The 14,760-nt window shown below is 44.2% G+C and overlaps 2 protein-coding genes and 1 long non-coding RNA gene across 4 annotated transcripts in view; all 3 read left to right on the forward strand.

Annotated features, from left to right (window-relative positions):
- The first annotated feature begins 2,499 nt into the window (after positions 1-2,499).
- LOC121923835 lies at positions 2,500-5,991 on the forward strand. The gene is made up of 3 exons (XR_006102469.1): positions 2,500-2,657; positions 5,202-5,277; positions 5,943-5,991. It is a non-coding gene; the product is annotated as an uncharacterized LOC121923835 (long non-coding RNA).
- A 39-nt stretch (positions 5,992-6,030) lies between these two features.
- Positions 6,031-14,280, forward strand: LOC121923834 (zinc finger protein 436-like). Of its 2 annotated transcripts, none has more exons than XM_042454676.1 (2): positions 6,031-6,085; positions 11,418-14,280. In XM_042454676.1, the coding sequence occupies exons 1-2, from the start codon at positions 6,034-6,036 to the stop codon at positions 13,016-13,018; spliced, it is 1,653 nt and encodes a 550-aa protein (XP_042310610.1). In that variant the 5' UTR covers positions 6,031-6,033; the 3' UTR covers positions 13,019-14,280. The 2 variants fall into 2 exon arrangements, with proteins under 2 accessions (XP_042310610.1, XP_042310611.1); XM_042454677.1 differs by having other exon boundaries at positions 11,421-14,280.
- Positions 13,723-14,760, forward strand: part of LOC121920308 (E3 ubiquitin-protein ligase TRIM39-like) — a 29,564-nt gene continuing 28,526 nt past the window's right edge. Inside the window, exon 1 of the mRNA XM_042447439.1 lies at positions 13,723-13,737. Coding sequence (XP_042303373.1) covers positions 13,723-13,737 — 15 coding nt within the window. The remainder of the gene's footprint in view (positions 13,738-14,760) is intronic.

A 14,760-nucleotide genomic window follows, 5' to 3' on the forward strand; every position in this document is an offset into this window, starting at 1 on the left:
TCCTCTTGAACAAATCCTGTACAAAAGGGAGCAGGCCAGTCTTATCACACACACACACACACACACACAGAGCATTCCCTGCTACCAGGAACATTGCCTTAAAGCTGTTTGTGCTGGCATTACTTTTCATTGTTTTGATTTGTTAGTAGTAGTAGTAGTAATAATAATAATAATAATGATAATAATAATAATAATAGGATTTATTTATATGCGGCCCAATCACTGGGAATCCGGGCGGCTAACATTATTTTTTTTAAAGTGTAAATGTAAAAATAATTTTTAAAAATAGCCATATAATGAGACATTCTTCAAAAGTATAGCATATCATATTGCATGTACAGAAAGAATAATTGAAGCATGTTAATGGTAAGAGCAAGGATGGTATAGCGATTAGTGTTCAGAGCAGATCCAGAGATGCTAAAAACTCAATATTGTGAGCCAGTCATTGCTGAGAAGATAAAATGGGGACAAAGGAAGAACTATATGTGCATCCATACTGTAGAATTAAAGCAATTTGACATTGCTTTAATTGCCATGACTCTATCCTACAGTATCCTGGAATTTGTAGTTTGGTGAGGGACCAGAGCTATCTGACAGACTAGGCTGAATATTTCACCAAAGTACAAATTCCAGCATTTCACAGGATGCAGCCATAATAGTTAAAGTGGCATCAAAGTGCTTTATTTCTGCAGTATGAATACATCCAATGTCTGCTGTGAAAGTAAACCACTTGGCCATGGAAACCCACTGGATCACCTTGGGCAAGTCACATACAAAGCCCAGTGATAGGGTTGCCTTAAGAATAAACATACGTTGGAAATAAGATATATACATTGTAGTAGTTGTTATGTGAGCCGCCTTGGGTCCCCTAGTCCAGACAGGGAAATTTGCCATCCTATCCTTGATGGGATTAAGCTTCCCCTAAAGGATAAAGTTCACAGTTTGGGAGTACTCCTGGACTCATCTCTACAATTATTATCTCAAGTAGATGCGATGGCCAGGAGTGCTTGGTACCAGCTTCGGCTGATACGCCAACTGCGACCCTGTCTGGATTGAAAGGACCTTGAAACAGTAGTACATGCACTGATAACCTCTCGCTTGGATTTCTGCAATGCGCTCTACATGGGGCTACGTTTGTACCAGGTTCGGAAGCTACAACTAATTCAGAATGCTGCAGCCAGACTGATTACAGGTACCCTGAGATCAGACCACATAACACCTATATTAAAATCTCTTCACTGGCTGCCTATTAGCTTCTGGGCGCAATACAAAGTGTTGGTTGTTACCTATAAAGCCCTATATGGCTTGGGCCCGAGTTACTTGAGGGAGTGCCTCTCCCTACATAATCCGCCCCGCACCCTCAAAACAACGGGGAAATTTTTACTTTATTGCCCCAGGGTAAAATTAGTTACAACTCACCGGAGGGCTTATACGACAACAGCCCCTACCCTCTGGAACTCTCTCCCAGAAAAGATCCGACTCTGTCCCACATTAGAAGCTTATAAGAAGGCATTAAAAACTCACCTTTTTCAAGTAGCATACCCTCCTGATTCTGTTTAGATTAGGAACTTCCCCCAGAACTGTTGGTTTTAATGATTGTGATATGGCTTAGATCAGTGATGGCAAACCTATGGCACACGTGCCAGAGGTGGCACTCAGAGCCCTCTCTGTGGGCATATGTGCCGTCACCCCAATGCAAAGTTTGCCAGAGTTTGTTACTAGAAAGCCAGAGGGACATGGCACTTTGCAATAAATAAGTGGGTTTTGGGTTGCAGTCTGGGCACTCGGACTCTAAAAGGTTCACCATCACTGGCTTAGATTTTATGAAACTGTGAATTTGTAACTAGTGAGGTATTTTACTGTTCTGTACTGTGACATGTGTCACATACCCACTATATTGTAAACCGCTTTGATCTATAGGAAAGGCGGTATATAAATAAAGTTTTTATTTATTTATTATTAATATGAGAAACGGGGCATACAAATGAAATTATATACATATATATATATAAAATTTGTATGCCACCTTTCTCCCAGGAGGCACCCAAAGTAATTCACAAACAAAATATTATTTATGTATGTATTTCATTTCTCTGAGCCCTTTCTCCCAGAAGGAGGGACCCAAAGCGGCTCACGGACAAAGTATTTGTTTGTTTGTTTGTTTGTATGCTGCCTTCCTTCCAGAAGGGTCTCCAGGAGGCTCACACACAATATCTGCCTGTCTATATATTATATTACAAGCGGTGTCAAACTGGATTATCTCCTCAGTGCGGATGCAGCCAGGACTGTGGCCAGTCTCTGTCTGGTTTCTGAACCCATTTAAAAACGAAAAAGCCAAGCCCTCGGCCATGGCTGAAGGAGGCTGAGAGAGAGGGCCTTGCCCCAGAATGAGGCCTTCAGGGCCAGGCCAATGGCGGCCTCCTTCTCCTGCTGCTGCTGCTGCAGAGGAGGAGGAGGAGGAGGAGGAAGGGGGCCTGGCCTTTTCCAAGGGAAGGGGGGCTGCTGGCTCCTTTGTGGGGCTTTGGGCAGCAAAGGGTCGGGATGAGTTTCCTGCCGAGGCGCCTCCTCCATCCGGAGCCCAGGAGGAGGAAGAGGAGGAGGCTCTGCAGGAGGAGAGAGAGACCCCCAAGGACCCCTTTCTCCGGCGCCAGACCCAGGTGGGCCCCCAGCAGCTATCTCTGCAGAGGAGGAGGAGGAGGGAGGGAGGGAGGTCTCTGGGGGGGGCAGCCCTGGGGAAGAGGAGGGAGGAAGACCCCCCCATGGCTCCCCCTTCCACAAAATGGAGCCATGGCAGTTAATGCGGTCTAGAACTGCATCACAGCTGCAGTGCGGATGGAGGGATGCATGGATGCCACACACCCCCTTCCCTTCCGTTCCTTCCCTCTCTCTCTCTCTACAGCTTCTCTCCTCTTGGGATTCACTCATTCATTTGAGGGCCCTTTCTGTGTCCTGGCGCTAGAGACTTTGCCTTTGGGGGGGGGGTGCTTTGTTGGTGAGTTCCTGCATGGCACAATGGGGTTAGCCCTTCTTGGGGTCTCTTCCAGCTCTAGGGTGCTATGAGACCAGGGTTCAGATCCACACACAAAACCCACCTTGACTGAGTCACACTCTCTCAGCCTCAAGGCAAAGCTTCTAGGAACAAAACTGGCCAAGCAGGACCCCCATAATAGGGTACCCATAAGTCAGAATAAGGCACACAACAACAACTAAAACCCTAAACCACACTTAATTTCCAGCCAGACCATTAAAGTCACTGGGTGGCCTTGGGCGAGTCACACTCTCTCAGCCATTAGTCAGAAACAACTTGAAGGCATACAACAACAACAGTGTACTCTATATTTGACAATAAGTCGGCCACATGTATAAGTCGAAGGCAGGTTTTGGTTGGCCAAAATGATGGGTTTTGATACGACTCCAGGGTAAAACTTAGGAGATCTGTAACAAAAAGTGAGTCACACACAGCCTCAGGGGAAAGCAATGGCAAAGCTCCTCTGAACAATCTTGCCAAGAAAACCCCAGGATAGGTTTGCATTAAGGTTGCCATAAGTTGGAAATGACATGAAAACACACAACAACAACAAAAACCCTAAATTACACTTAATTCCCAGCAGGACCATGAAACCCACTGCATGACCTTTGGCAAGTCTCACTCTCATAATTTAAGGGGAAGGCAATGGCAAACCCCCTCTGAACAAATATTTCACATCTCGGCACCATTATGACACCACAAGTGCACCATTGGCGCCTTGCGGCATCATAAGGGCGCCACATTTTGCAGCTTCTTTTTGTTGCACGGAGGAGTCGCGTGGTTTGGCCGCTGGGGCTCCTCTGCGCAGCAAATGTCGGCGCCGGCAGACAGCCCTTTTTGGGCGGTCTGTAAAGCGCCTTAATTCCCAGCTGGGCCATTAAACCCCGGTGGTTTAATGACCTTTGGCAAGTCACACTCTCTCAGCTTCAGGGGAAGGCAATGGCAAACCTTTTCTGAACAAATCTTGTCAAGAAAACCTCATTATAGGTTCGCGTTAGGGTTTCTCTAAGTCCAAAAGAAGGTACACAGCACGCAATACATAACACAATGAGGCTGTTTAAGGCAAGGCAAGCCCCCTTTCCTTCCTCTCCTTCCTTGGCTTGTAATGTTTGCCAAAGCCTGGCTCAAAGGATTGGGGCAACCCCAAAACACACACACGCACACACTTGTCAAATTTGTTTCTACCTACAGATGGGGCATTGGATCTCTGTTATAAAAATTATGGACCCAACTTGGGTCCCCAGAAAAGGGCTTCTGCCTATTTACTGTTGTTGTTGTTGTTGTTGTTGTTGTTGTTGTGTGCCTTCAAGTCCTTTCCAACTTACGGCAACTCTTTTGTAGAGTTTTCTTGGCAAGATTTGTTCAAAGGAACTCCAAAGTTAACCATTGGTTGGTACATCCCCTGCCATCGCACAGTGTGTGTATGCGAACTTATAATTTATTATAACACTATATCCAGGGATAGCCGTTTTAATAAAGTACAGTATCATCCAAAATCCACAAAACAGTTATAATTTTTCCTGATGAAGAAGCCTCTGGAGCTTTGAAAGCTTGCAACATGTATAATGTTTATTTTGGTTGTTCCAATAAAGGTGTTGATGGTGAGTTTTGGATGATACTGTATTCTTGTAACACTATTAATACCATTCCAAGATGTAGGTGTGTGTTTATATTGTTGCTGTGTTTCTTCAAGTTACATTGTGGCCTGTTACAGACTGCCAAAATAAAGCTGCTTCGGGTCTCTTTGAAGGGATGCTGTTTAAATGATGCATGCATCCTAAGAATCCGGAAGCTGCACCAAAGCTGCACTCCAGTGCTTAGGAATAGAGCGTGGCTTTGGCGCGACCTCCAGACTCTTAGGACCCATGTATCATTTAAATAGCATACCTCCAGAGAGACCCAAAGCAGCTTTATTTTGGCAGTCTGTAACAGGTTTCTTCAAATCTTCAAGAGCATCAAGCCTTGGCAGTTAAAACAGTGTCAAACTAGATTATTTCTGCAGTGCGGATACAGCCCTTGTTGAACTTCTGGTGGAGCGGTCAAAATAGTAATATCCATCTGTCCTTCATTTTTTAAAGAAGTTTCTAATACATTCCTTTGTGCGTCCTGATGGGAAGGAAAGCAGTTTGTAAGCCATTTAGCTAAATAATAAGGGTTTTTTTTTCTTTTTAAGGGTGATTAGCATTGCTAAGTGTTGTCCAGAAGTAACATCGATATTGTTGTGCTGCCAAAACTACAGAGAAAAATAGGTGGGTATATGACAGTGAGAGTACAGGACATGAAAGATGACTTGATATGTGAAGCTTTGTGAGACGTTTTGCCTTCTCTGTTGGAGAGCTCTGATGCCACAACAAACTACAGTTCCCAGAATTCCATAGCCTGGAGCCAATGCATTTAAAGCACTGTCAAGCTGGATTATTTCTACAGTGCAGAGCCAGGCACAGAGGCCTAAATCTGATTGCTAATCCCAACTAGAGAACACCCCTTAAATCAGTAGGATTTTAAGCACTAAGTATTTGATTCTATGGTTTCACCCTAGCAGAGGCTAGCAAAAGGGTTTAGGCCAGACAGTGAGCATAGGTGGGATTCAGTGGCTAAAGGAAAGGTCGGGTAAGCGATCCTCCCACTGTTTTGGACTTCAGCTCCCCAAAGCCCCAACCATCATGGCCAGTAGAAAGGGGTTGTAGGAGTTGTAGTCCAAAACAACAGAGGATCAGATATTTCCCCAACTTGGCATAAAGGAAGCAGGGCTTTGGACTAGTTCAGCCATATAAGGGGATCTGATAAAGCCACACAAGGAAGCTTGTGGTACAGTGTGATGCAGCAGCTAAAAAAGCCAATGCAATTCTAGGCTTCATCAATAGAACTCTAGATCAAGAGAAGTAATAGTGCCACTCTATTCTGCTTTGGTCAGGTCTCACCTGGAATACTGCATCCGGATCTGGGCACCACAATTCAAAAAGGATATTGAGAAGCTGGAGCTTGCCTGGAGGAGGGCCACCAAAATGGTGAAGGGCCTGGAAACCATGCCTTATGAGGAGAGACTTCGGGAGCTGGGTATGTTTAGCCTGGAGAAGAGAAGGTTAAGAGGTGATATGTTAGCCCTGTTTTAAGTATTTGAATGGTGTCATATTGAGGATGGAGCAAGCTTGTTTTCTGCTGCTCCAGAGACTAGAACATGGAACAATGGATGGATGCTATGGGAAAAGCGATTCCACCTCAGCATTAGGAGAAACTTCCTGACAGTCAGACCTATTCAACAGTGAACCATACTCCCTTAGAGAGGGGTGGAGTCTCCTTCTTTGAAAGTCTTTAACCAGAAGCTGGATGACTATCTGCTTTGATTGTGAGTGCCTGCATGGCAGAATAGGGTTGGACTGGATGGCCCTTGGTCTCTTCCAACACTATGATTATGTGAGTCTCAAGGGCAAAGAAAGAAGTGGCTTAGAATGTACTGTCCTTTGATTCTCTGATATCTGTGGAAACTTTCGTTAGGGACCAGGAAGGGCCAAACAGTGTATTACCTCTGGCTAGACATTTTGTATATATGTGCGACCACAATTATGGTCCAGTGTGGCATAGTGGTTTGAGTGTGGAACTACAACTCTGGAGACCAGGCCTTGATTCCCTGCTCAGCCATAAAACCCATTGAGTGACCTTGGGCAAGTCACACTCTCTCAGCCTTGGGGGAAGGCAATGGCAACTTCCTCTGGACAAATCATGCCAAGCAAATCCCATGATAGGTTTGGCTTAGGGTTGCCATAAGTTGGAAAGAACTTGAAGGCACACAAGAAGAAGAACAACAACATACCCTATATACTCGACTATAATCTCACCTCACGTATCAGTTGAGGGCAAGTTTCGGGGCCAAAATTATGGATTTTGATATGAACTGTGGATAAGCTGAGGGTAAGTCTTAGAGGTCTGTTATGAAGGATCTAATTCTAAAGGATAAAACAAATGAAAACAATGCCAAAGGACTCAGAATTTTTCAGCCGGCATAATTGTTTGCGCTCACCCTAAAAGTTGGGTGGATGAGAGAGTAGAGGGCAATGGGGTCAGTGCTTCCAGGGCACATTTCACTCTTCCCTTTCACCAGGGGATCACTTTTTTAAAATAAGAGTTTAGGTACAGTACTTACATTGACCTGTGGATAAGTCGACTCAGGGTTTTTGTATCAACTAAATTTCTAAGCTTATAAAAGAGTATATAGTTTCAGTTAGTCTCAAAGGTGCTATAAGATTTCTCTGCATACTGATTCTACAGACGTACACAGCTATATCTTTGAATTCTACCATCTGTATAGGTAAAATCATTGTTTTTTCCTAAAAAATGGAAAACCTTGGTCCAGACACTTGATTCTATTTGCTCTCTTCTGCCCAAAGAAGTGCCCAAAGATGTCCCTACCTTGGGGATGCAGAAGAATGTGGCAAACTATAGTACAGTGCTTTTCAGACTGCCTGATGTGAGGGACTGTGAGTTTCTCCCCTAACATGCCAGGGACTAGTACCATATTTTGCCCATCAATTGCAAATGTTTCCCCCCCTGAAAACTCTCAACAGACCAGCAGCTGATAGGTTGTGGCTGAGCATCAGTCCACAGGCCACCACTTTGAAAAGTACTGCTATAGTGGATGTTAGCTTGGGGTGGGGGACTTTGGGTACCCCTTCTCATCTAGGTGATCTCTCTTGTATAGAGCAGATCTATGGTAATGTAAAGAGCCAGCCTGTAGTGGTTTGAGCATGGGGACTCTGGAGACCAGGTTTTGAATCCCCACTTGGCCATGTAAACCCACTAGGTGACCTTGGGCAAGTTACACTCTCTCAGCCTCAGAGGACAGCATGGCAAATCCCTTCTGAAGAAACTTCCCAAGAAAGCCCCATGATCTGGTCACCATAAGTCAGAAACTACTTGGAGGCACACATCAAGAATAAATAGTTATGTAAAATAGGTTTGTTAGCATGTTGGATGGTCTGATAAACACCTGGTTAGTCAAAAGTTGTTTTTCCAACACTGAATTGGCCATTCATGCCATTGTGTGGGTGTGGAATTTGGGATTGGCAGGAGATATATGACAGTTGCGATACCAGATGTCTTCCTCCAAAAGGAAAATGGATCTCATCCAAAGCAAAGGTTCCACTGCTATCTTTTGCAGGACCAGCTGTGTTAAATTTAGGGGAGTGGTAAAGGAATTAGCTGAAAAAGAGAGTCTGTACCTAAACATGTTCCCTTTTAACCTTGGACATCAATTCAGAGTAAAGAAACTGGGAAAGGGCAGCTTTAGAATTAAGTGGGGTGGATTATTTTGTGTTCCAACCTATAAAAAGGGATCTAGAACTGGGAGGTAAGGCGCTGTAAAAAGGTAGTAAACTGGAATTAGTACTTTGCAGGGGAGTAATTTTCCAAAAACAAAAGAACAAGCAAAAGTCAAATTACTTGACTGAGTAATGGTTTCTAGGTACATTCCAGTGTTAGCTTTACAGACCATTTTAGAGGTGTTTTTTTGTTTTTTTTTTACAGTTTTATGCCATACACGTATCAATTTTTAGGGGTTTTTCTTCTTCTCATAGAATGACAAAGTAATAGAAATGAAATAAGGTTTTTTTTTTTAGTACTGAAACAAGAAACAAGAGGTCATTGCCTAAATATAGTAATAAGTAATGGAAACTAATTGCATTTTAATAAAAGTAACTTTACAGGTTACAAAGGGGTCATATTCAGTGGAATACTTTAATTAGAAATATAGGCTAACATGCATAAATCCTTGCCAATCTACTACAGATCCCCCAAAGATCTATCCATAAATCCAGGTTTATCTAATCCTGTTCTAATGAGTGATATAGAGGATCCAGCAATTTTTGATTAGCATTGACTATGCCATCCCCTGCACATCCTCTGTTCATTCTGAGTTTAGCTCTAATTCACAGTAGCTGAAGGAGGAAATAGATTGCCACCACAACATGGTACTGTTATGAGCTTTATTGTTGTGTGCCTTGAGTCATTTCCAACTTATGGCGACCCTAAGGTGAACCTATCATGAGGTTTTCTTAGCAAGGTTTGTTCAGAGGGGGTTTGCCATTGCCATTCTCTGAGGCTGAGAGAGAGTGACTTGCCCAAGGTAATCCAGTGGGTTTCATGGCTCAGCAGAAATTCGAACCCTGATCTTCAGAGTCGTAGTCCAACACTCAAGTGCCATTCTGGCTCTCAAGTTATGAGCTATCTCTGTAGTATTCCAAAGTAGAATGACTGGTTTTGAGTGGACAAGACTCATTACCTTAACAAAAGGGGCTACTCTCAATGGAAATAGGAGGGATGGGCCACTAGATATAGATACAGATCAGCACACTTGAGCAAGTGTGGAGTAGTGGTTTGAGCATAGATTATGACTGGAGACCAGGATTCAAATCCAAACTCAGCCATGGGAACACACTAAAGTCTCTCAGCCTCAGAGAAAATTTGCCAAGAACACCCCTTAGGATCACCATAAGTCAGAAACGACTTGAAGGCAAACAACAACACACTTTACTGCATTTTTAGATTCTCCTTTAGATATTGCTATAGGGACTATCATGGTGAAGGTTTGCACTTTCTGTCTCATCTTCCTAACAGTAGCCAAGAGAGCTGAACACAGACTGAAAGCAACCAGTTCATACTTCTCCATATCAGTCACTGGAGATCATGTTGTCCTCATGCCATGCTATGGCCTTCCTGGGGGCATTTCATTGCCTATTCTGTGATTCCTGTGCTGGCCTAGATAGGCTTTTCTTCATTCTTACGTTCTTATAGGGAAGGAAGGTGCTCCAATCTTGGGGTTGTTGTGCAGCAGAAGAATGTCAAAGAAAGAAAAGCGGAGAAAGGAGTTGCTTTGGATACAACCCATCACTGTCATGTTGCTCTTAGAAGACTACACAGGAGCAAACGTGGCTCACCAGATCAAAAAGAGTTCACAACCTTTGGTGCATTTTCCACTACTTTCCCCTCTAGTGGTACATACACGCAGATGTTTTATTTGAGATGCCCTCCCAAAGCCTCTTTCCTTTACTTTTTGAACCTGTAGTACATTTTCCCACATGAACAGAGCTGGCCCTGCAATTACAGTAGGTAATATATGTCAAGTGCTTTGCTTTGGAATTATATACACCATGACTTTGTAAGGAAGGATGTTAGCTCCTACTCTGCCTAAGGCAGAAAATTATCTTGAATATGCCCTGCCATGATCAAAGGAGTATCCACATCAGTTTGGCTAAGTTTTAAGAGTCCACTGATAAAATCGCATGTTGGTCAAGTCACTTACAGTAATGGAAGTCTAACACCTGTGTGTGCCAGAGCAAGGGTATGCTGGCACCATATACAATGCCAATGGCTGGGTGTAGAAGGTCCAGCAGTTAGACCATCACTTTAATGTGATACCATCAAGAATTTTAACACTTTTCTATGTGAGAGCCAGTCTTGAAATTGCTGTGGCATGACTCCAGCATTTTTTGAGATACAGATTTGCTACCTGGGAAACCTTCTGTATAATCATAAGGCTAGAAACTTGATTGGTATGTTTTGCAGTCGTCTTAGAATCTTGTGCCAGATTCTACATAAATTCATATGACAAAGCACAGAAGATTTTGGACACCCTGATCTGTGAGCAATTAGGAGTTTGGAGTGTACCAGATGATTGTTCATATCTGGTGAGATTATGAACATTAGGGAGTTCAAATAACTTTGCAAGGTCCTGTCCTTATGCCCATACCCTTTGGATTCGGATAGCATGTGATGTTAGTAATGCAAGGGTGACAAAGGCTGTATCTGCACTGCAGAAATAATCCAGTTTGGCACTACTTTAACTGCCATGGCTCACTGCTATGGAAATCTAGGAATTGTACTTTGTTGTGGCACCTGAATTCTCTGACAGAGAAGGCTAAATGTCTCACAGAACTAGTTCCCTAAATTCCTTAGCATTGAGCCAGAGCAGGTAAATTGGTGTCAAACTGAATTATTTTTGCAGTGCAGATGCAGTCAAATGCATTTCAGCCCAAGGGCAGAATTCAGTTCACTGAAGTTCTCAGGAGCCACATTCCAATGGTGAGCAAGGCCCAAAACTAAAACGTGGGGTGAAAAGTAGTAAGATGTTATTTAAAATTCTTACTGCCACAAAGTATTGTGGAGCATTTCCACTTTTCAGAATAAGGGGAAAAACTCCCACAAAAGCTGAGAAACGACCAAACGATGGTGCCATGGGAAAATGGGACTGGTTATCTGGAGGAGTCTGAGGGATAGATTTGGTCCCAGAATCTGAGATTCCCAACTTCTGTAGCAAAGGTTTGCATATAGGTAGGTCATGGTGGATGTGATTTTTTGGTCCTATATGGTTTCTGAATCTCTGTCCTATCTCTCCCAGCAGGGCATGGAACAATGAAGGACACAAAAGGGAAGACTCTACAGGAGGAGGAGGACTTTGAGCCCCAAGTTGAATTGCATTTCACCATCTTGGAAGAATCAGAAGGAGGCATTTCTCAGGGGAAACTTTGGCACTGTGAGATCAATGCAGAACTACAGCCTGAGAGCTCATCTCAGCCAGAGCTTGACGATGACTCAATTTACTCTGACCTTTCACAGTCTCCTTCCCCTGAACTACAAGATGTCATCCCAGAACCTGACGACGAGGAGGGAGATGGAAGGAGAAATGTGGAGCCATACCCCCCGCAAAGTTCAGGGCAACAGGTTGAGCTGCACTTCACCATACTGGAGGAGTCAGAAGGCGGGATTTCTGAGGGCAAGCTCTGTGCAAGTGACACCAGGTTGGATGAGCCCCTGGAGATAGGCTGCCAAGCACACCAGTGGGGTGAGCCTGTTCACTGGAGTGAAAACCTCAGCCAGCCATCAGAGATACAGAAAGATTCTCCCCCAGAAGAGAACAGGCTGCATGGAGATTTGAAAGGGGACGCCCTCCAACAAGAAATTTCTGATCAGCAGATGGAGCTCCATTTTACCATTTTCAATGATCCCGATGAAGTGAGTTTTTCCCAAGAGCCAGAGGACTACCCTATCTGGGAAAGCCCCTTCAAACCAGCAGGGTATCAGGGAGACTATCCAAAAGAGGATTGCGACACTTCCATTGACAGTTTGGGAGATGTCTTTGAAGCAGCATTCCAGCAGCAGTTCTACTCAGGAGGACGGATATACCCCTGTGCAGAGTGTGGTCGAGTTTTCAACAGGAAGTCAACCCTGACTCGACACTGGCGGACCCACACTGGGGAGAAGCCCTACTCGTGCATGGACTGTGGACGGAGCTTCAGCCTCAACCTGAACCTTCTCACCCACCAGATGACCCACACAGGGGAGAAGCCCTACAAGTGCCCTGACTGTGGACAGAGCTTCACCCGCAGCACAAGTGTCACCAGGCATCAGAGAAGCCACCAAGAGGAAAGCCCCAATACAAATGACCCATGGGAGGAGAGCTTCCCTTACCCCTACCCAGTCCCCTTTCCTTACCCCATTCCTTCATTGGAGGAGAGATCCTACGTGTGCCCCGATTGCGGAGAGGCCTTTACTCATAGTGGGAGCCTCAACAGGCACCTGCGGATGCACCGGGGGGAAAGGCCTTACAAGTGTGTTGTGTGTGGGGAGGGCTTCTGTTCCATGTCAAAACTGTACAGGCACGAGCGAATCCACATGGTGGACAAACCCTTCCACTGCGAAATCTGCGGGAAAAGCTTTGCTGTCAAGTCAACACTGACAAGGCACCAGATGCTCCACCAAGCAGAGCGCCCCTATATGTGTTCTCACTGCGAGAAGGGTTACGTTCAAAGGAGCCACCTGGCCAGGCACCACTACAAAGCTCACCCTGAGGTGCCCTTTAATCCTGTCAAAGCAAAAAGTATGCCTGCCACCATCCTGGATTCCGACAACTTAGTCACCTATTTCTGGGGGGATGAGGAGACAGACACTATCTCTGAGCCTGTTCCCACTCAATTGATCTATTCAGGAGCAGACTGTTGAAATGGCAGGGGACTAAACCTAGCCTGGACCTACATGTGCCACCCCTTCCCCTCTGGAAAGAAGCACCTTGTTCTTCAGCCTCTTATGGTCTGTCTTAAGTCTCCTAAGTGCCAGGATGCTTCGAAACTTGGGGATTTGACCTTCATGTGGAATGTTGTACAGTAGTCCACCCTTATCTGCAGTTTTGCCTTCTGCAGTTTCAGTTACCTGTGGTCAGCCAAAGTCCAAAAATATAACATAGTTTCCCCCTTATCCGAGGTTTTGTTCTCAGTTTTAGGTAGCCTGCTCCAAAACATGTCTGGTATAGGGTTCAATACTATCTGAAGTTTCAGGCATCCCCCAAGGGTCTTGAAACATATCCTTCATAAATAAAGGTGGACTACTGTACAGCAGAAAACAAATCAAAACCCAAGGGTGGTTTTGTTGTGGACAGTCTTTGTGCCAAGCTTCCTTCTTTGCCTTGCTGATTCTTACTACAGTGGTAACTTATGCCAAAATGCCATTTTCAGATCTACAGAGAGAACTCTGTTGAGCTGTGTCTGCCCTGAGATGTCACTGGTTTCAAAAGTGCTGAAAGGCCTACTGCTGCCTAACAGCCACATTTTGCAGTGGAAGATCAGCCTCCTCCTTGGAATGAACTGGTTCATGAGAACAACTTTTCAAGCTGCTTCATGGGACAGAGAGAGCAGATCTTTTATGTGCTCATGGATGCACATAAAGTAGGCTGGTCTGTAGCAAAATGTCTAGAATAGGGAGATGTGCAGGAACCTGGGAGTTCCTCTGGAATTGGGGGGAGGGTTTGGTAGTAAAGAAAGGTTTTTTTTTCCTTAAAGCAAAACTCTGGAGTTTATCACACAGGAGGAATTTCTCTTAATTTCGAATGAAAAGAAAGTGGGGCCAAAACTCATTCACATAAAGTCGTTAGTTTAGCAAAATTACATGAATGCTCATTGCATTCAAATTGGCTCCCCATTGCCCCAAAATAGCATGCCGTTGCCTGAATTTTCATGTGGAAGTCAATCACGCAATAACATGAAACCCCATAATTGCGCTCAGACTGATTTCCCATTGCCCGAATTTGTGTGTGGCGGTCTATCACGCAATAATATTAAACCCCATGATTGCGTTCAGATTGCCATTGGATTATACTTCCAATTTCCCTTGTCTGATAAACTCCTCTGCCTTGTTTTATCACTTTTATGTTTTTAGTGATGGCTGAATTCTTGGAAAAATCCCTAGTAAAATATGGAAATGGAGAAAAAGTATCCAGAGGCTTTTGTGAAGTGTTATTCAATGCACAAATTACAGATAGTTAAATTTTTCATTAATGAGAATTGAGAATGAAAAAATCAAGGACAAGATTCTTTCAGCGATGGCGAAGTGGTTAAAAATATGAAGAGGGAGCAAATTTTTCTCCAATGTATTTTAAGTATCTCCTTTTAGGGGTATATTTCAAGTAAATTTTAGGTATATTTCAAAAACTACATTTTCTCCAGTACATTTCAGGTCTGTGCCAACTCTCAGGTCTAGTACATTTCAGATCTATGCAAAATTCAGGTATATTTCAAGTGAATTTTAAAGTGGGGCTGCCATATTGGTGGGCTGGCTCTATCTGCAGACTGGAGCTCCTGCCTCATATCAGCCAAAGTCGGTGAGTACTCAAGGGTGTACTGACACATGGATGCACATGTCACTACCCATTGACTATTATGAGCTTGAGCTCCTGCATTTTTCCCCATCTG

Source organism: Sceloporus undulatus, chromosome 2 (assembly GCF_019175285.1).
Source record: "Sceloporus undulatus isolate JIND9_A2432 ecotype Alabama chromosome 2, SceUnd_v1.1, whole genome shotgun sequence".
Lineage (NCBI taxonomy): Eukaryota > Metazoa > Chordata > Lepidosauria > Squamata > Phrynosomatidae > Sceloporus > Sceloporus undulatus.